This window comes from Vidua chalybeata, chromosome 20 (genome assembly GCF_026979565.1).
Source record: "Vidua chalybeata isolate OUT-0048 chromosome 20, bVidCha1 merged haplotype, whole genome shotgun sequence".
Classification (NCBI taxonomy): Eukaryota; Metazoa; Chordata; class Aves; order Passeriformes; family Viduidae; genus Vidua; species Vidua chalybeata.
The window spans coordinates 11,277,826-11,299,947 of record NC_071549.1 but is presented as its reverse complement, the minus strand read 5'-3'; the positions used below and the strand labels follow the sequence as shown (position 1 = coordinate 11,299,947).

Here is a 22,122-nt window from a genome sequence, read left to right as displayed (position 1 = left end):
AAAACATTGTGAAAACTCTGTCACTTGATCCAAGGGCTCGGGATTCATTGCCACCCACTTCTTCACATATTTAGCACAGACACGCAGGGAAAAAAAAAGATGTGAAGTATGTAAAAATGCATACAATATGTCACTAGTAAAAAGGAAGAGGAACCACTGCTGCATTTTGGCTAGGACTGATTCAGTGATATATTTATTTTTCTGGGCTGATTTTCACCAACTGTCTAATTCCAACTTTGTCAGCAAATGTTGGGTTTGGCTACAACCAGGTTATTGCTATTTCAAGTGGCAACACACCTGAGCTGGAAAACAAAGTCTGAATAAGCCAAACACCGAGTTCAAATGAGATCAGAACTCAAATGGAATGCACTACTCGCTGCTCTGAACTCAGTGGATGACACCAACAAATCTGAACCACTCTTCATCTTGGGGACTTCTTCTAATTGTGTAGAGAATGCTGAAAGGTTTTTCTTCTCTATTTCACAGATCTAGATGTTCAACACATGGGCAGGAAATACCTTTGTTCTCTCTTTGTATGTTTTCTTGTAGTTTGGTAATTCATGAACTCATTCACAGATGTGAGACCATTCCCAAGCACTAGTACACTGTGGGAACAAGTTTGCACACTAGTACATGACCAAGCAGGAACCCTGTGCAGCAGCAGCCCAGATCACAATGCTGCAGGTTTGGGACACTCAGTATTTGCAGAAACAACATTAGCAACTTGATATTTTGGTAAATTGGTATTTTGAGAGAAGAAAGGAAAAGCCAAGGATCCATAGAGAGTGGGCAGAAAATAACAAAGCATTAATTTAGCTCCTTAGAGGCGGCACTGCCAGCTGTGCTGCCAGCTGGCCAGCTGACAGACTCACTGACCACAAGGAATCACACTCTGCCCTCATATGGTAAAATGGGAATTGTTTGCTCATTCGGCATGGCTGAATAACCCGCCCTGACAAAGCCCACACTGAGGATCCTCCCATGTTTTCTGTGGGTGCTGGGAGTGTGTGTTTTAAAGTGAGGGGCAAACGGATTCTTTTATGCCACTACCTTAGGACCATCACAACTTCTGCATCTAAAACAATATTCCTTTGATGAGCAACAAAACAAATGCCATGTCTGGTAAGTTTCTATGATACTTGTCTGAAGGGGCTGTAAACCAGATCTAGTCACAAAGCAATTGTCCTTGCATTGTCCACTGCAAGCAACGTGTATTTACTCAGGGCACTGGAACAGGACACCATGCATGCTTGCTGCTGAAGAACAGTCCATTTATGCCTGTTATATTGGAAAGTTTGTACAACATTAATTCTTAAAAACTGGTTGTGTTTCTTAGATTCTTATAATCCTTTACTCTGAAATGAATGAGACAGTTCGTAGGGTATGCCACCTGATTTGGTCCCACCTGAACATCTTCAGAGATCCAAACTTGAGTTATCACTTAGCTGATGAAAGAAACCACTGATATTCAGTTCTGAAGACACTTAAAAGTGGTGTCCAAATCTCTGATTTGCATTATTCACTACAGCATCTACCTTCCTGGATCCTACTGAGGCTGGGGCAACAGTGTGCTACAGTGGAAGCTAATGCAGAAACAAGTGGTCCACTATGTTACACAGGAGGGGAGACAGTTCTAGAAAGTTTTTATTTGCCAGGATCTAATTATGCAACTCACCCATTTAAATTAAATATGAATCAATCACAGGATATCATAGAAGTCTCTCAAAAAGAAACTGCTATTAACAGTAGAGAGATGACACATCAAATACTTCACAGTTACAATAAACTCAACACTCTTTATTACCCCACATGAACACTTCCATGGCCCAGCACTCCTGACCATGAATCACCCTGTGTGACTATTGATGAAAATAGCATTTGCTTCCTTCTTGTCCAGCAACAAAGTGAAGCTCTTCACTAGCTGAGGTGAGGGCAATCTCTCCCATTCAAGAAACTTTCAGAACATTCTTTTCTGCAAACAGGACAGTGAATTGTCTGTCCTACAGCTTTTAGCTGGAATTGGTTTTAGAGGAGTTTCAGTCTGCATGAACCGAGATAGCCAAGCTCAGTATCATCTACCCATGCAGGCTCCCCTGTATCTTACTTGTCAGGCAGAGCAGAGCAAGCACCATGTATCTGGCAAAAATAACATGTTCTCACACTGTGAAGTCCATCAGAAAGCAGAGAAAGTCTCTTTCTTTCTCAAATGCCTTTAGATACCTAGAGATACAAATCAGCATTAAGTGGTGACTGCCAAAGGACAGAACGTGCTCAACTGTTCCTGGTTTCACTTTCTTAAAAAAAAATATTGTGATAAGTTTCAGGTGGTGACAAATATCTGTGAGCAAAATCTCATCTGCCAATTCTTGGCACTAGAACTGGCCTCTTCCTTAGATAGACTCTGCAAGTGAAAGAGTGTTTATCCACATGCTCCACCATTCCCTGGAAGAAGTGTGAGGCTGCACCACATGCAGCCAGTGGGAATCAGGGAGCCATTGGTGGCACTTGGGAACAACATTCAGCGGACAGTTTATGGTGCTTAGCACCATGAAAGAGCATAAGAGATAAAGGCACAAAAATCAATTCTTAAAGCAGTTTTCTGCTCAAAAAAACATCTGGTCATTTCGTGGATAAATATTTCCCTCACTTCTAGATAAAAATGTATTTTTCCAGTTCATAAAGAAAATTCACATTAATAACAGAACTACTGAATATCCTAAACACAATGCTATGCTATATGCCAGATCTTCTACATAGAATTCTATGATTCTGTAACTTAACACCTTGTACCCATTATCATGAGGTGGGAAATCACTGTGGCTGCAGAATTTGACCCTTATGTCCTCACAACACCTTGGTGAGGTAGATAGGTTCCATAACATCTTCTTTAGGAGGGGAAATAAGCACAAAGAAGTGAACTGACTTGCATGGGGATACATGGCAAATCTGGAAGCAAATCCCAGGTCATACCCACAGATCTTCCCACTGTAAGACACTGCTTTACCTCCCACCCACCTCCATCCCCAGGGCTGAAGGAAAAGTATCCATGTACCACTGACAAAATACACCCAGCCCAACCAATCATTCTGTAGACTACTTCTACAACAGAAATGGCATAATTAGGTTACAAACTACTTTTCTCACAATGCATGGATTCCAAAGTACACAAGACAACTCCCACTGCTGTCAGCCAGCAAAAGCACTAAAATCTGGGCCTCTACATTTTTCCCAGGTCATCAGTTAGAGCCTTCCTCACGTCTTGACTTCACTCGAAAATTCCAGAGTTAATTAATAAGGTACATCAGGGGCTAATTCAGGAACTTCTGCAATAGATGTCAAGTCCCATGGGCCACTGGTCATCTCCAGGCTGGCACTCGGAAAACACTAGCTGGTATGTGAAATCACACCTGTGACTGAGGGAAAGGCTCCCTGCCCTCTAATTGCCACAGTGCCAGCCTTAGGGCATCATTGTCTGAGGTATCAGCTGAATCATGAACATCATGGAATTAGGTTATCTCAACCCTCAATAAGGGTGTCTAAATGCAGTGAGACTTGGGAGTGAAAACAAGGCAAGAGAAAGTGTGTTGGATGTTGACTTGGAAGGATCCCACCACACGGCTGAGGCCCAACTAAAGTATAACATAGCACAACATCATGTACCCCTTCTTCACTAGACAAGTGACAACAGGGATTCCTTTGTACAGTTGCTGACTTGTAGATATAAGGAATAGGTAAGGAATGTTCCACAGCTGCCTGAGTGCAATATTCAATGCTAATGATTTACAAATGGATACCAGTGATATAACAGTTCAAACCATTTGATGCAACAGCCTCCCCTCTCTTTATTGAAAGTTTGATAAATCCTAATTCTTGACCTTGATTGGAGGCACAACGGATCACTCAAACGTACTTATGATTCTGACAGAGGTTGTACAATTGCAAACGCTTTTGGCTCCAGCACAACTGGAGTAAGATTGGGTTGGTTCAAATCCGAACTGATGTGTGATTGCTGGAAGGCAGCAAACACCCAACACTGGATCTGAAGTGGTGATGAGACTTTATACAGGACTTTAGGCAATAGGGAGTACTAAGGGTACTTTCCTAGTTCAACATACAAATTCTTCACAGCTCACTGGTTTCTTGTGCTGTTTGCCCAGGTTGGGAATGTGTCCAGCTCAAACATAGGTCTTCCCCATGTGTTGATGGCCAGTGTGACACAGCAGACTCCAATCATGTTCATCACTATTCCAGCTCTAACCTGTGAGGAAAAAAATCCAAACCAACAACAATAACCAAACATCAGCACAGCAAGTCCAAACCAGCAACACCCAAACACCAGCACAGCAAACTCCAGCAAGACCTACTTGTACATACACAAGAAAGATGGTAAAATAAATCACAGAAATAGCCGTTTTATCCACTGCCTTCATCTCTTGCTTAGGTGGAGATACCAGGGAACACACTGTGCAAAGTCTTTGAGCGCTTTGCTATGTATACAACCAGTCAAGGAGCTTTAAGGCATGTTTAACAAGTTATTCTTATTAGTTAGAGAACAGCTTATGCCCTCTTCAAGTACCCAGTTAGAAAACCAGTAATGTTTGTGTGTTCTGCCCAGAACCTGCCCTGTGTGGTCTGGCAGAAAATCAGAGGACCAGAGCCAAGGGCTACTGATTGCTACCTTCTGCTTTCAGCTCCAGTGGAGACAAGGCTTTAGACACTCTCCAAAGCCCCAGAACACTGCAGGGCATGCCTGGACTTAAACCCTTCAGATTTCAGAGACTTATGACTTGTCAGTTTTTCATTTCACTTGGGCCAACCTGTATTTCTGCCAAAGCCTCTCACCATATTTCAGGAAGAAAGCAATGGAGAATTTCAGATAAGAGAAAAGGCAATTATCTTACCATATCCAAAACATGGATGTGGCCATAAGAAAACACTATGGCATTTGGTGGTGTTGCAACAGGTAGCATGAAGGCAAATGAAGCACTGAGAGTAGCAGGCAGCATAATATACAAAGGGTGGATCTTGACAGATTCAGCCTGCAATGAAATGGAGAGAATATCACTCTGGGAGTGTTTGAAAAGAAAAGCATAAAGGATCAATCTACCCCAGATCAATGAGATGCATGGGCTTATTTTGTTTCCTTGTATTACATCACCAAAATAATTCACAAACATTTTATTCTGAAATCCACATGTGCTCAAAGATAACTTGCTGTTGTTTCCTGCCCAATGATACTTAAAAACAAGGCTTGATGCTTTCATGTTGTTTGTTTTGCTCTATGGTATACTTTAGATTTCTGGTCAAATATATCCAACAATCTTTTCTTTGACCTTGGACCACCCTTTTTCCAGGAATGGGAATTATAATTACTAGGCACGTGGAGTGACACTCTTAGACTTTACATAAACTCTGTGGCACTCAAAACTTAAGTGCCAATTTAAGTCATTAATAGCTCAGTACCTTGATTGGGGTAATTTTGCTTTGATGAAATAGTCTAAAATAAAGTGTTTGTCCTTTTCTAATTAAAGACCAAAGTAACCTATTTTTTCTCTTTATGCCACAGTTTTGATTCTGCTCAGAAAAGGCAGCAAAACTTACCAGGTTTTCCTACCTAAGTTTTAAAATTGTTCTGGGTTCCTATGAGAAATGACACATTTCTAATAATTAGGTCTACCACTTTGAGTATTTTAGCACAAAATATCAAGATGAATAATTCAAAGGCATCATCAGAAAGTGCTGGATTTTTTTTTTTTTTGTTTGGGTTTTGTGTGTGTGTGTTTTTCCAGTTCTAAGTTGATTGTTCAAAATGACCAGAAGTAACTGATGTTTGCTGATCTGTATTGAAAAAGTGACTGTCACTTCACTTTCTCCAGGGGGAAGGCACACACCTTACAGAAGACATGACCTGGCTTCCTTTTAAGTACACTGGAGCAACATCCAAGACAATAATTATAGTATTACTTTGTCACCCCGTTTAACTCTGATTCTCCAGTTGACAGGGTAACAGGACAGAAGCAATCTTACCAAGGACGAAAAGACAGGCAGGAAGAGGGTGGCTGTGGCCACGTTACTGGTGCATTCAGTGAAGACAGCTGTAATAAGGGCGATCACTGTTGCAATGGCCCATGGTGGGATAGATCCCAGTGGAGTCATCTGAAGACCCATCCAAGCTGAGAGCCCAGAGTTCTGCAAGAAAAAAGTGGGTTTCAGTGAGGTTTAGAACCCCTGACTCACAACCAGGGAAGCCATGTTATGGGCAACATTCCTGTCAAATAATACTAAAGGAGTCCTGAATTATACAAACACCATCCAGGAAAGTGCAATTATCTGTTACAAAAACTAAAAAAAAAAAAAAAATTCCTTGCCAACTAGACATAACACTGAATCCCACTTCTCTGATTTTTCTGGAAACCAGATACTTTCTCACACACAGGTTACAAAATTATGGTTTTCTTGCTGAACAAGAAAGTTTTTCTGAGGCCATTGCAAATACTTAATGTATGGCCCAGAAGCTTCTTGGTACATTTTTCTAAGGTTTCTGAAGGTTATGATTCTGTATGAATGCTCTATTGTAGGAACACAGGCAGTAGTTGATACAAACAGGTTACAAAATCTCTGACTTGATTGTTTTTAATGCTCTGAAGCTTTAATAATCTATGTGTGATGTATGTAAATGAATGTCAGGCCCAGAGCTTTAACTTGTCCCATGGTTTAAACCTAATTAGCCACAAAACTTAGATGTGAACATGACTTTCCCCAAAGTACAGCACTACTGATAGCTAATGCTTGCTTTGATTTAGATGCATCTCAGCAGTGATGAAAGAAACAATATGGTTCACCTCAAGATTCCTTCTTGTTCTGGGAATTTAGCTGCCTTTTCTGTGAATTTATGAACACAGCATCAATCCAGGATATTCTTTCTAACCACTTCAGCAGTGGTTTTGCTTTAAGTCTGAAGATATATAACCTTCAAACAAACCTCAAATGGTTCTGAATATCTGACAAGTGCTATCTATACTTCTACTTTTCTAGCCATGGCTGGGATTGAGATGATTACAGAAATAAGAAAGGATGCTTTTCTGGACTGTCCAGACAGCAAAGATCCCAACCTACTTGGGAGTCTCCAAAAGGTAAGATAAATTAAAGAAACTTGGTCAGAGAACAAAAATTCCTGGAGAAGACTCACAAGCATTTACCTCTCCTTGGTTTTTGCTAATTTAGATCTCCCTTCAGATCTGAACTTTGCTACTGGGTTTGGCTTTGGGTGCATGCCCAGTAATACAGGACTAGATAACAAACCAGGAAAGTTCGCCTTTGAGTCAGAGAAAAACAGATGTTAGGACATACTGCGCTTGCATCAGCCAAAGCAAAACCTCCTCCCAGCAGCAGCACAATGCTCCAGGGCATCTTCCTTTGAACCACATTCCAGTCTAGCAGCGGGGCTGATAAAAATGGCTTTTTTTTATCTGAAGTGAGAAATGAAAAGTAGAACATGTTTTAGGAGAGTGAAGACACTTTGTCTTCTGTTCTGTAAGATACCAGTGGGCAGATGCACAATACTGAGAAACCTGCACAGGGTGAGGGTAACACACGTGAACATGGACTGTGCCCCAGCCCTGCCCAACAAGGGAGGTAGATGAGATGCTCTAAAGAACTGCATGCAAATCCAGTGCATGTTTCTGCCTTGTTAGCTGAGTGGGTTAGATGTTTCACAGTACTACGGTCCCTCTTTTAAATACCTTCTTCAGTCTGTTCAGGGTCAGACATGCTTGGATTCCAGGCTACGCATCTGGGCTTATGAGCAGGAAGGATAAACAGTAACAGGGCAATAAACACAGCAGGAACAGAATCAGTGATATACCTAATGAAGAAAAGAGAATACAGGTTAGAAAATGGACACCTTTCTCCTAGAAAAGGGCTGCCTTCCAGCATTCTAGTCACTGATCTTTGCCATCCCATTTTGGGCTTGAGTAAAATGGGTCATTAGATGATGTCTGAAGTCTCTCAGACCTGCAATAATTTATAATAATAAAAGAAACAATCTACAATATTAATAAATAAGAGTCCTGGATGACAACTCATCCCTCCTGGAGCAGGGTTCCTTCTCTGTGCTGAAGCCAAGATTCAACAGTTGTATCTCAAAGACAGACATCTAAAGAAATGGCCTGAATCATAGTCCCAACGTGTATTTTATGTTCCTGACATGCCATGCACGAACACTATGCAAAGAAACCATTCAAAGCATAAAATCAAATTTCCAGTGAGTTCTAAGGTATTGGTTAAAGGTGATATTACCAAATATTCAAATGTCACTGCAACTGACTGGAGCTCATACAAACAAAATACCAAGGTGTATGTCAGTGTGACTGAGACCAACATTACAGAATTTTCTCTTCTTTTAGGAAGTTCAGCTTGCTCCATGTCTCAGTCTCCAGCCTTTTTACTGCAGTACAAACTGTCAAATCATAGATGATTGGTAGTGTCATGTACAAGCCATTGCATCAGCAAACATGCCCAGCAAACATGTGAAGTCAGGTAAAGTTGGACTTAATGACCCCACATTCAAAATGGAATGTATGAGCAAGGGAATCTGATTAAGAACCAAGAGTGTAAAAAATGGAAAAAAACCCTAAAAACTTACTTTTCTCCTCCTGGGAAGAGCCTGGCGGCCCAGCCTTTTACAAAGCCTGGGTTTCTGGAAAACCACAAGAGCACCAGCAATACAAACAAGAGGAGGACATTTAATTCAGCATAAGACATAGGGCCTAACTTCTTCATTTCTGCCTTCAGCACACTGTATGCAGCTTTTTCTTTGGCAGTTTTCTCTGTCCCAAAGCCCCAGCTTTTTCTAAAGCTTTGAAAAAAAACGGAGAAAAAAATACTGTAAGTACAAACATATTAGAGGGATCTAACATTCTTATCACTCTGAAGTTGCCCCTCTTGGGGACAGACACAGACCAAAGCAGAGGCCATAAATAAAGAAACTACAACAGTGCCAAAGTATTTTGTGGGGACACACCAGTTCTCACAGAAGAATGTGGTCTATCAAAGGATGGCAATTTGGAGTAACCCAGGGTGAAAAAGTCAGGTTTGAATTAATGGCTGCAAAGCAGCTGTGCCAGTTCTCCTAGGGCTGAAATTCACAGGCGAGAGATTGAAAAATAAAAAGGCAATTCTGTCTGAAGATTAAGAATGTATATGGCTTTTGCCTTAATATACCTCCCATGAACACAAAAGGTTTCCAGACCTCAAAATTTCTGTGAAATAGACCGGCTCTCTGCTACAAAATTAGTAACTTGTCAGTGCATTTGTTTTAGCCAGATGTCTCAGTAAGCTGATCTACACTAACTTACTGAGGGGGTTACACAATATCATGTAGATAAACACTCACTTGAGTCCCATGAAGGAGCACTGTAACCAAAGCCAAGCTAGCACCAACATCAGGACCATGTTTGGGAGTGCAAATCCAAACCAGGAAGCAAAGTTCACAACATCATTATTGTTGGGGTATAACCTGTAAAGAAATGATTTTCTGTATGAATGTCAAAATATTTAGTAATGTAGTCTCCCTATAATATGTGTTAGTGACAGTTATGCATGTAAATCTAGGACAACCGTTACAAGCAATCACAGGTAACATCCACAGCCTAATTTAAGTCATGGGGGAAGGCAGCCTGATTTCAGAGAAGAACTTAAGTGATTGTCAGTTTCCCCTCTGTTTTACTTTGATGCATATAGGAGCTTATGTTGATACTGTAGGTCTCAGTCAGACAAGTGTGGCTGAAAGATCTCCCATATATTCTAGACACCTTTCACTTCTAACATGCCTGTTCATTTATCCCAAGACAGGATATTTTTTTCTTCCTCCCAACTCATTCTAGTAAGACAGCAAGAAATGTCTTTCCTGAAATTAATACCTGTACTTCTGCTGCCTTCAAAAGATGAAAAAGTTGCTAGTTGGCTTGAAAGAACGAAGATAGGGTTTTAAGAAAGGCAATTTTTGTTATTCTCTTTGCTTGCCAATAATGATCGGAGGAAAAATATCCATAGCAAACTTCCATCTGGGTGTTAAAACCAACAGATAATGTAGCAGCTAAGGCTGAAGTACTTGCAACACAAGGAAGCAATGTTGGAAAAATTTCCACTGTAGATTGGATTCCATGTAGATCAGTTCCCAAACTCAGTTTAGCAATGACAGAACAACACAACTGCAGTTTCCACAGCTACAGCATGGAGGAACAAGTGTTACAGGAGGGGCTAAGTTCCTTTTAGCTCTCTTCAGTGTGCTTATGAGTAGAATTAATCTACATTTTTCTTTACTGCAGTTCCTCTTCTGATGTGCTGCATTTCAGTTGAAAAAGAGGACACAGAAGAACCAATATCTCATAATCAACCACTTGCATGTCGATTGCCAACAAGTATTTCCAATCTTCTCAGAAGACCTTAATTCCATCACATAGCTTCCTTTTAAAAGATGCTGAAGCACAAAAAAATGAGGCCCAACACTTCATACACATTTCTCAGTCTCAGTCCCTCAACTAATTGCTTGAAGCTCACTCCTGAAATTGTCATCTAAGATCAGTCGATTGGTCACACAAACAATATGACAGCATAACTAAAAGAAGAAGCAAAAATTACTTACTGATTCATCTGGCCTTTCAGTACCACATTTGGTCCTGTTCCAGTAAGTGTTGCAGTTCCTCCAATGCTGGCAGCATAGCATACACAAAGTGTCATTCCCTTGCATATACGCTTCTTCATTTTCTTTTCCTCAGAAGATTTGGGGTCATCAGTGACTTGTTCATTGATTACAACTAGACAGAAAGAAAATTGTTTGCCTCAGGTAAGGTTGGAAAGGCAGAGAGTTCAGGATAGAGTCTGTAGGCTTAGTGCTTCCATTTTTTATGTGCCATTTATTTTAATAAAAAAACCCACAGATATCCCCCTAAATACTTCAGACTAACGTTCATGAGGAACAGAAGAAAGAGGCTGAAGGACTGGGTTTACATGATCCAAGGATGCTGTTGGCCACATAAGTGCCACAACTCCTCTTCAGTAATGTCTTGTTTCACAGAGAGGCTTACCACCAGCCAAATATTGTAGTCACTGGAACCATTCCAATTCCACAGTGAGAACCCAACTAGCTTTAACAGATTTGAATATAGGCAGAAAAAAAGCCCCACTGAAACCCAAATCCTTGCTTGGCATGATGTCAATTTACAATAACCACAAAACTTTACTGCTGTGTCCATTGTTCTCTGAGGTTAACACTGATCTTGAAGTCTGACTGGACTAATGGAGCAGGACAAAGAATTTATGGCAATTACAGCCAACTCAACAATATCAAAGGGTATTTTTTGCACACTTATTATCTTCACTACACTTGGAATCTGATCTTTAATCATATTTAATAAGACAGCCCTGTGTAACAGCACAGCAGAGCAGTGAAATGAGAGGGTCTGACTTTGTGCACATATTTAAAATGAAGTGAAACCTATTGTAGAATCACGTCAGTGGCAGAGGACCTTGAGTAATCAAACATCAGGGTAAGATCACACACAAGAACAGTTTGTCTACTGTGAGTCAAATTACACCAATTCCTCTTTTCCATGTGGCTTTTAAAGTAGTCTTCCTTCTTCTCCCCACCTCCACATACAATCTAGTAAACAAAGAGATATTTATTACCCTAGAGCCAAAATAGATTGTGTTTACATCATTTTTTCAAATAGTCCTACATGGCCTAGAAGCTGAATCCCCACTGATAATCACAAGATTTAGAAAGTGGGATGCTGGGGGTTTGGATGGTTATTTCCCACAGGATATGCTCTTCACTTCCCTAAACAGGTGGTTAAGTCTAGGGAAACTGGATGACTCCAGCTCTAAGGAAAGAACAAAACAACCCATCTGGGATCTAGCACTAGCATACAAAATACCAGCCATCAAAATTGAAAGCTATTTTGTAAAACCTAATTGTCATGTATTTACAGGATTTCAGTCAGGTTACCATCCTCTATCATTGGAAAGGGTACACAGCACTCTGTGTAGCTGAGTGTAGCAAGTTCAGTAGCATCAGCTTATTGGTGAGCAGGCCCTTACCATGCACTGCAGTGGACTCTGATATGCTCTTTTCCTCCAGTTCAATCACTGTATTTGTTTGCCCAGTTGCTTGTTCCATGGTGGTCACATCATTCTCTGTGCTGTCCAATTGATCCAGGACAGCCTGGACAATGGGAACCATCATGGCAGTGGTGGCTGTGTTGCTTATCCACATTGACAGGAAGGCAGTGACTATCATAAATCCCAGCATCAGGCTGAAAAGAGAGAAAGACACAGAGGAGAGAGGAAGAAAGTGAACAGATGCTGCTAGACTTTGTAGTCACTGCAATTTGGAGAGCAAAGCCTAGGCAGGGATGTGTGCAGCCACTAGTACAGAGCAGGGCCAGATTCCCTTCTAGGACAGCTCTGCCACATTCACTGAAGGAATCCCAGGGCATAATTAAGTCTGTCATAATTTTGTCCCCAATGGCAAGCCTCTAAAATTTAGTCAGATGCTAGTTTTGGATAAAGTACAAATAAACTGCTCCTATTGCTAGACTTCATTTCTGGAAACTCTGTGCAAGTACAGCTAAATTGGCTCTTGAAGGATCCTTTCTCTGCTGAGTGTTAAATACCATCCCTAGGCCTTTGCTAAACTAACAAGAGGTAATAAATAAACAATGTAATACTCTTACAGTGCAGGTTTCACCCCAAGAATCAGAAGGACCCTCAGTGCAATCCTTTTGTGAAGATTCCAGTGCTCAACAGAAATTGCAACAATCAGCCCTCCAAAGAAGAGCATGTTTGTGTTATTTAGGTACTGCAAGCACACCTGAAAGACAGAGAAGGTAAGTCAGGCCAAAATACTTGCTTCACTAGTACAATTTGCCTACCACCCTCTCAAATCTATGGACTGGACCAGGCCCCAACCAACACTAGAACAAGAGGCAGCTGCTGCCTGAGAGCTCCCTGCAGTTTCCTGAGCTCTTGATCTCCTGTGTAACTGCTGATTTGCCTGTGCAGGAGCTCTTTGTGCATCAGTGTGCAAAATGACACCAGTTTCCTAAAATGCAGCTGGGGGCTCAAAGTATGGAAGGTGCTGGAAATATTGAGCTCCAAAAGGGCTTTCTCAGCACCATGAGCAACCACACCTGCCTTCACCAGCTTGTTGGGCAGTAGTGAACCTGGGCTACAGAATCTGAACACAGCCTGTGCTTTGTGCTTCCAGCACAAACAGCCCAGGCAGAAATTTGGGGAGGACACAGCAGACCTGCCAGCACCATGCCAGCTATCCTCTCACAAGTTTGTCCCATGCATTTTGAGATCTCCCAGAAGACTATCAGCTCTACTTTTCTCTTTCTCTTTGTAGTTGGGAACACACAAACTGCTGGCACTAGTGGGATGCTCTCCAGCAGGATCCATGCCCAAAACAGACCCTCCCCTCTACCACCTCAAGCCCCCCACCCTTAACAGTTCGGGCAAATGTGTATGTAGTTAAGCATCTTCCCATATAAGAACCCTGAACACTAATACAGACTTGTTGGCTAAATATTGATGAGGGATCAAATCCAGAGCACTGGATTTCTCTGTATCAGACCTGGATTGCACAAGTTCCTTACTTTTTTAGAGGTCTGAACTCCAAGCAGAGGGAAAAATACCACTGGCATGAGGGAGGTGACAGCCAGGGGGATCACTTCTGTGCACCAGTACACAGCCATGATGATGATGACATATGCACATCTGGCCTCCTGCAACATAATAGAAGACACATTTAAGCATTAGAAACTGATTTTAAAGATAAGAAACACATTGGTAGCTCTTACAAGTGGCTCACACACTCCACTGTCTGTAGCTTAACAAGTTATGCTAAATGAGGACTTAAACTTGTGCTTTTAAATCATGTTCTGAGGTCACTTGTATAAAAAGATCTTTTTGACCAAGAAGACCATAGTGCTTGCTTTAACACATCCACACAAAATAAATGCTTGATAAAAACAAATCTTCCACCACTAGGTAAGTGCACAGTTTGCTGTGTGCAAGTACCTCTTGGTGGTTGAGGTCACCAGACTTTACATCTAGGAGCCAAGAACAGCAATATAGAGTTAATTTTTTTAAATGGATGGCCAAATTTCCCAGTGTGGATGATTAGCTTGCCTGAAATTCACAAGTCTTTGATGTATGTCCAGTAACACAGTTGAGCTCAGAAAATATTTCACTGAATAATTTAAGAGTTCTTTGCTTTTTAAAGTAACTCCTAAAGTAAAACTCTTTTTTATGTTGTTGGGTTTTTTTTTGTCTGTGGGTTTTCATTTGTTTGTTTTTTGGTTTGTGGTTTTTTTTTTGTTGTTTTTTTTTTTTTTTGGTGACTAAGCACATTAGAGGTATTAAACTACTTTCCCAAATCATACTGTCCCTGCCTGCTAAGGAGATTCCCTAGTTTAGAATTGTTGTAACCTGTCTTTTTGGGCTGTTAACCAGGCATTTCTGTATCCCAGCCTTCTGTGGTTTGTACTCTAAAAATTGTCAGGAGAAGCAGGCATTCATTAGCTAACAGTGAACTGTTTGAAAGCTGAAATAGGTGTTCTGTAGTTCACTATTTGCCCCTATTTAGGGCATGTGTTTATAGGATTTTACTCTAATACAACAAATGTGATTTTATTGCTGAAATAAATAGTGTGACAGTGACACTTAAAAACTGACATCAGGTGATATTAGTAAGCAGGGCTGTGTTTTTGTTAATTTTGTTGAGAAGTTTAAGAACCAGAAAAACCTTTTGTAAGTAATGTGAATTTTTTCCTCTCAAGTTTCCAGATTAATTACAGCACAAGTTTTGAAAAGAAAAATTCTTCAGACTAGAAGATATCAGGCAGATCCTATTGAAGTCTCTTCCCTTTATAAATATAAGGTCAGCTCATGATACAATTCATGCTGTACTGCAGTAATGCAGGGGTAGAACTGACTGTGGTTTATCTGTTGCTAGTATGAAAGACAGATAAACAACTGTAAGTGAATAAAATTCAAAACTCTGGTTTTAGAGAGTAGAGAGTAAATAATTCATGTGAAGTTCAAAAATACAACCATGCTTATAATTTAACTCCAACAACTGTGGCCAATTCAAACAACCAAAGATTTGGAATTAAATATATATTTGTATTTATACCTATATATATCTGTGATTTATGGAAACAGTCACCGAATGTCTCTTTGGTGTTTCTGTGCAGTTGACACAAAACACAGTGACCTGCCTCCGGGCTGAGAGATGAAAAGGCAGTCACTGACAGAAATATTGCTTTCCCATTGTGAAATATTGTAATTTCTTAGGTTAGATTAATGACACAATATGCCTACAAATAATGGCAAACTGAAGACCTACTTAAATTTTTGGAAATTATCTTTCCTGGTTTTGATCAAAGTAGAGCTTAACAGTCATGAATTCCTCATTATATAAAGCACCACCATTCAACTGAAAGGCCAGGCTGGTATAATTTAGAAAGGTGAACAAGAAGGGTTGGCAATTTGGTTTATAAACACAGATAAAATTTTCCTGTACTTTAAAACAGACCGAGCGATACAAGTTGCTCAGAAGAAAGGCTGGTTTTGGCATTAGAATAGCCACCAAAGCTCTAGTAGGCTAAAATACTGCAAACTGAGCTTTCACACTTGGTCAAGAAGGCTACAAGGCATTAAAGACCAAACTTCCCTGGGTTATTCCAATTTTATGCTGGTGTAATGCCACTGAACGCAAATGGCACCATCGCCATCCCTTGAGGAAGATGGATGAATCAGAGGACATGGCATTTGAAATCCTGTCCAATTCATACAACACAACGCCGACTGCATCGGGATGGAGAATGTCACCAAGCAACATGCTGGGAGTACCAGACCCTCAGCAGAGAGCTGGGGGACGGACTCCTGCCCCTCAGCCCACTCCAGTCGCTACGACATAATGCAGGACAACTCCAAACGGGTTTGTCTTGGCCTAGAATGAATTGCATCTAATTGGCACGGTGGGTTGGATGCGTGGGAGCCACCGGGAGCAGGGCCGGAGCCGGGCGGAGTGGGGTCAACCGGGGGGCAGCAGGCCCGGAGCCAGGCTGTCCCCTCCGGGGCCCCGCAGGCACTTACCCGCGTGGGCACAGCGAGCGGCAGCGGCAGCAGCAGCAGCGGCGTGAGGAAGAGGATGGCGAAGGAGCGGTACCTCAGCAGGGGCTGCAGGCACGTCGGGGCCATGTTCTGCGGGGTGACACGGTCAGGGCGCCAGCGGGAGCAGTGCCCGCCGCCGCGGCTTTAAGTACGGGGCGGGAGGGACGGGAGGGACCCGGCCGGGGGCGACACGTCCCGCCCGCCCCGCGGGGGCCGCCCCGGGCAGCGGCGCGGCTGAGCACCGGGAGCGAACGAGCCTCCACGAGCCTGCCGGGGCGCCCCGGCCCCGCTCCATCCCGCCCTCCCTGCCGCGCCGCCGGGACACGGCGCGGGGCCGCTCGCGTACCCCCTCCCTTACGGCCACCGCCGTGCCAAGGAAAGCGGCTCAGTGGCTGTGTATCAGCTACCACACCGGTCGTGCTGTAAGAACGTTCTCCCTGCTCACAGAGCCCACAGAAAGGTGCCGGCAAGCACAGACTCTCATCGCGGGCAGGGACCGGGGTGCTGCCTCGGCCCCTTTCGGGAGCTGGACTTTCGGGAGGTGCTGGGGACACCAAGGGAGGATCGTCCCTCGCTCATTCACACCGTGGTGGGGAAGGACTGAGCTCTTTCAGGGAAATGGAGAGTTAAAACCACAGTGGGGATCTCCCCAAAACAAAGGTCTGTGCAAGCATGCATGGCTGTGTTTTGCTATTATTTTGAGAGGCATTGTGCCTCTGGATCTGGGTTAAAAATAACCTAGGAAGGTTAACCTGAAAGGTTATTTTTGATGTTGTTGACTTCAGTGACTTTGTCTACAGCGCAGCCTTGGAATCCAAAGGGACGGCCCTACTGATGGTGAGCAGCACGACTGAGTGGGCAGAAAGGGACAGCTACACAGAGGACAAACAAATTGTTGATATTTTAGGTTTTGCTTCAAGTGGCAACAGCCACCTGAAATTGAAGTCAGCATAAATGATATCTCAACAATTTGATCCTGCAGACTCTTAGTACAGTCTTACCAAGCAGTTACTCACAGAAATAAAGATTTTCAGATTCCACAGCAAGCAATGAGGGAGCTCTGACTACAGCTTGCACTCTTTGTCCTCTGCTGACCAGAGGAACTTGAGTGACAGAAGTTCAAAACAAGACACTCCAATGTTACTTTTCATTTATAAAAGCAGTGAATGCCCACTGAGAAAAACAGTAGCCAACCGGATCTGGACAGATTCCAAATCTTCAAACCTTTCGGAGCAGTCCCTCTGTGTAACTTACCAACACAGAGGAAACACACTTCGCACCAGTGCAAAGTCTAGCAGAAAGTGGGGAATTGGCGAAAACTTGAATTCCTGTGTCCTGTCTCCAATGAAAAAAATGGTTCCTAGTAAAAAAAAAAAAAAAAAAGAAAAAAAAAGAAAGAAAAAAAAGACTAGAAGCACTTAAATAAGAAAATGCAAATAGGTCACTCTAAAGGAGTTGTTCTAAAGTTAACTCTGATAGACCAGTGCAAATATGATTTGTTGTCTTCTTGTTTCAATAAGATGCAGTGAAGAAAAAAGAAAATAAAGAGAAAGACAAAAAATATCTAAATTAGTCCATTTAGATGGACTAATCTTGTGAAAGGAGACTTGCTTGCTGTACCTGGGGATGAGACATGGGTTATTAATGGAGAGTTATAATGGGTTATTAATGGGTTATTAATGCCCAAGGGACTCCATGAGCAATGAAATTAGCTAATTCATGCCTCAGTCCTTTTTTTGTCAATAAAGAAAAGGGAATCAATATTCCCTTATTGTATGGAATTATTGCAGACTTGCCTTCATATCATTTGATGATGAGCTTCCTTTTCACTGTGTCAAGGAGAAGACAGAAAAAGTTTTGGCTGCTTGCTTTACAGAACCAGTCTGACAGCTGGGTAGAAGGGAGCTGCAGAGAGCCTAAGCACTTGCAAAACACCAGGAGGAGTTTTAGGTGATCCAAAGAGCATTCAAACAAAAATGTCCCACGGCCTGAAATTCAGCTCATGGTAATTGAGCACTAACTGCACATCTTCAAGAAAAAGGAATCCTTTCCTCTAGCCAGTATGGCTCTGAACATAGTAGAGAGCAATAGGTTTAGATAGTGCTTTAAAAGCAGTGGGTAAAACTAGGTTTTGGTTGCAGACATAATTTAGAAGCAGAAGACTGTAGCATCCTTAGATACCCTAATGTTGAATAATGTGCTGTTCTTGTTCTTTTTGGTAGTAAGTTTCAAATCAGTTTTCAAAGAAACTCAAATTTTTGAGTTACAAAGAGGCTTAGGCATGGGTGGTGATGTGAGGTGGAACCAGGAGCTGAATCAGTTCTCTTGTACTTGAAATCCCTTTTCCTGGTTGCATTTCTCCCATTTGCTGTTCTGCTGTCCTAATAAACCCAGGTATTTTGAAGCATATCAAAAATCAAGTGTTTGAGTAACAGAGCCAAGCCCACCTTGTGGCTCACTGCCACCAACCTTCCCCGGCCTTTGCAACGTTTCTCAGCTGGTGGTTCTGGGGTTCATTTGATTTAACTTGACAAAGAAAGCAGAACATTTTTCTGCTGTTTGTGAGCTTAATAGGTTCAGTGAAGTGTTCAGTGAGCACTAGAGCCAGCTCAAGGGACTGGGCTAGTTATGGCTGGGCAAGGAACAGCTGTGGCAGGAACAGCCGCACCTGAACCGCTGAAGACTAGTAAAGAAAGGTTGACCTGTATTATTTCATAAAGAAAGGGACTGAAAAACAATCCCACTTAGAAAGTAGGATTTCCATGGTCAGTCCAGGTAGAAAAATTGTAAAATATAGATTTTTTAATAGTTTAGTTCATTCCTGAGAAGCTGCTTTTCTGATATATTGCACTCTCTACAAGGCAATCATCCCAGTTACTCCAGTTATTGGAAGATAGGAATGGTCTGTAAAAAGGTGGATTTACAGGCAGAAGCTGGTTCATTTAATTACAGACACACATATTTTCTGCCTCTAATTCAAATGCTGCCCAAGCACACAAGTACAATTTGCTGGTTCTAAACAGTCCATTTGACCTAGATAACTGCTACTCTCTTTCGAGACAAAAGCTCCTCACATTCTTTTTAAAGTTCTTTCATGTTGCAAGCTCCATGCAACAGCCAGCGGTACAAAAGTTTTAACAAAATAAAATTAAACAAGGACTGTAAGTCGAATCATACTTGGCAATAAGAAACACAAATTAAAACAACTGACCCTGAGATATTCTAGGATGTAGTAGAAAAAGAATGTTTTCTACTTGGGCTTTTGAAAATCACATTTAAAAAATAACCAGCTCAGAACTTACCTCTACATGATTCTTGCCTTCAAAAGATGCCTAGAAGAGGTCTTGTATGGTAATGCTATGCACTGGAAGGTTTACACAGAATTTAAATAGAAAGAGTTATTACCAGCATTCAGAGAAAACCACTCCTTCATTGCTCTCCATTTTCCCTCCAGTTGGTCCTTCCCAGTTACTGTCAGTCCACTGTCCTGCTTCAGGAGTAGCTTTCAACTAAGTTCCCAGTGCAGCATCTGATATTTTTCCAGGAAAAGTTCTCAAGACTCTGAATGAACAGTCCTTTCGGCACAATCCCCGTGCCCAACAACTTTCTACATAAAAGCCCTCATTATGAATTTTGAGTCAGTGGGGTTTTCTCAGTCAGTATATGTTGCTGATCAGTCTTTCTTGACCTAGAATTGGTGTTTCCCATATAGTTTGTGTTCTAAAGCCCATTCAAATGCTGTGCAGGCTAACGACTACAAAAGAAAAAAGATCCAAAAGAAAATCATGTTCAAAATTTGATTCAGAATTGGCAGCTCTCTAACCTCTCCCTTAGCTGCCATCTCATTAACATATTTGTTCAAAAGCCTTTTCTCTGCTTCATTACATAATTTGTGTTACAAAATCCAGATAAACATTCATTATTCCCAGATCTAAATAATGGCTTACTGCGCTTCCTTTTTCTTCTTCTTTCATTTTTCCCAGAGAAAAATAGGGGACAGAAGGGGCTTATTTAGATGGGAAATGAACCACACCAATTTCTGAGAAACATCTGTGGCAGCTGTTGTCTATGACATTATGATACATTGTGCAAAGACTAGTGAATTATTTTTTCTGATACTCCAGCATCTACTTCTGATCTCCTGGGTGGAGATGGGGGAAAGACACCTCCCATGAGCTGGTGGCTTTTGTCCAAGGGAAGCAGCTCTGCCCCAGGGAGGCCTAGGTGGGTTTGGGGGGCCGAATACTACCATGACCATCCCGCAAGAGGTGAAGGGGATGGCAGCATGCCCCTACCCTCCTGCTCACCACAAGCGAGCCCTGAGGCCCTGCAGCCTGGAGGGACCTCTCATGCCATGCCTCCCTCCTCAGGGTGCCACAGGCTCCCTCTGCTCCTGGGCTGGAGCACGCCTGGGTGTTGGGGGCAGAGGCCAGCCAGGGGTGGGGTGGAGGAACCCTGCCACCTGCTGAAGCAGTTAATGTAAACCAAACTTATATGGGAAAGAAGGAAACTGAGATCCCAGAGTTTCTCTAAGGATTAGAAAATTATTCTGTGTGTGGAACTGTCACTGAAAATCAAACCCCAATACTTGTCTGGCAATGCTGCTGTTTCTCCTTTAAAATTTTTTTGGCCAAACAGCTGTTTGGGGTGGACTTACTGCAACAGAGCCTTTCAGTTTCAGGTTTTTTTCCCCTCTCTGCTCTTCAAAGAAATGATATCCAGCAGAATAAAAAGAAAAATGTCAGGAGAGAGGAAGTTGTGCAAAAATTGGCAAGAGATCTTCGCTCCTATAAAGGGGGGATTTCAAGGGTTTCTAGGATTTTCCTTAGTGTTATCTAGGTCTCCTGTAAGAGAGGCAGCATAGGAAGAACCACACGGCAGGAGTACGCTTGCCATTGAGTAGGAAACAAAAGTAGTTTGTATGCATTTCACATTCCCAAGTTCCTGCTCTTTTGCTACTTTGCTGTGCAGAGGTTTCTTTCACAGCCTTCTCTCCTGCTGCATGTTCTCTTTCCAGAATACCACTGTGGGCGATTTTGCAGTATCTGGCAGAGAGAGGAATCAGTGCATGGACGATGCCAAACCCAGCAGCTGCCTCAATTTCCCTCCATGACTGATGATTCTTTCTCTTGTTATGTTTGCAATTAAGTGATAGAGCATTCATTTCTTTGTTCAGGGTAATTGGCCATCTTTCATAGAATAGAAGACTGAAAGAGACTATGAGGATCACAGAACCTGGTGTGTCTTGAATAGTAGCAAGGCCATTGGACAAACTCTACAAAAGAAAAGATGATTAGCTTTTCCTCTCCTAGAAGAGATTACGTTCCTAGAACGTAGTCTTCTCTCCTAGAAGAGACTACGTCAACCCAGGGACTCTAATGCCACACGTTCCACATCACCTCAAGCTCTTAAAGACTCGGTCTCTTGACATGTTGGTGACCTGTGACTATTGCAACATTCTGCTGCCACTTCCAACCCTTCAGAAACATAAGAAGTGACACACTGGCCTTGGCTTCCTATGTGCAAAAGGCCATACTTACACAATCACAACTTATCCCCCGAAAGCCCAGGACCCTGTAGCAGTGGGGAGCAAAGTGGCACGGCCGTCCTTAGGCTGAGGAAGGCCCCTCCAGCGCGGCAAGCGCAGCGCGCCCTCACCCACCAGAGACAGCTTCAGCCGAGCCAAGGCCTAACAGAACTCAACAGCAGAAGGGCACCCATTGGCTGGCTCAGCTGCGCCCATGCGTTCTATCAGCCAATCAGCGTCCTGCTCATACACTGTCCGCGGTTCCTCCAGCCAATCACAACCTCACTTCCAGCTGTCTCTCAGCTGACACTCCCCTCACTCAAAACTGCCGCTCAGCCCGATTCTGCCCCTCTGGCCCGCGGCTGTGCCTTTCCCTCAGGTGAAGCTCTGCCCTAAAGAAGCTGGGGTGAATT

General features: G+C 42.5%; 1 protein-coding gene across 6 annotated transcripts; it reads right to left on the bottom strand.

Moving 5' to 3' along the window:
* Positions 1-1,626: 1,626 nt before the first annotated feature.
* SLC13A5 (solute carrier family 13 member 5) lies at positions 1,627-21,817 on the bottom strand. 6 transcript variants are annotated; one of them, XM_053961442.1, is made up of 15 exons: positions 21,723-21,817; positions 19,485-19,546; positions 17,437-17,542; positions 16,165-16,272; positions 13,659-13,787; positions 12,735-12,871; positions 12,100-12,314; positions 10,646-10,817; positions 9,395-9,517; positions 8,645-8,857; positions 7,743-7,864; positions 7,351-7,469; positions 6,028-6,189; positions 4,902-5,039; positions 1,627-4,258 (listed from the first exon to the last, which is right to left on the bottom strand). In XM_053961442.1, the coding sequence occupies exons 4-15, from the start codon at positions 16,267-16,269 to the stop codon at positions 4,130-4,132; spliced, it is 1,764 nt and encodes a 587-aa protein (XP_053817417.1). In that variant the 5' UTR covers positions 16,270-16,272; positions 17,437-17,542; positions 19,485-19,546; positions 21,723-21,817; the 3' UTR covers positions 1,627-4,129. The 6 variants fall into 6 exon arrangements, with proteins under 6 accessions (XP_053817417.1, XP_053817416.1, XP_053817415.1 ...); XM_053961441.1 differs by lacking the exon at positions 19,485-19,546 and having other exon boundaries at positions 21,723-21,814; XM_053961440.1 differs by lacking the exons at positions 19,485-19,546; positions 21,723-21,817 and adding an exon at positions 19,588-20,162.
* Positions 21,818-22,122: the final 305 nt, after the last annotated feature.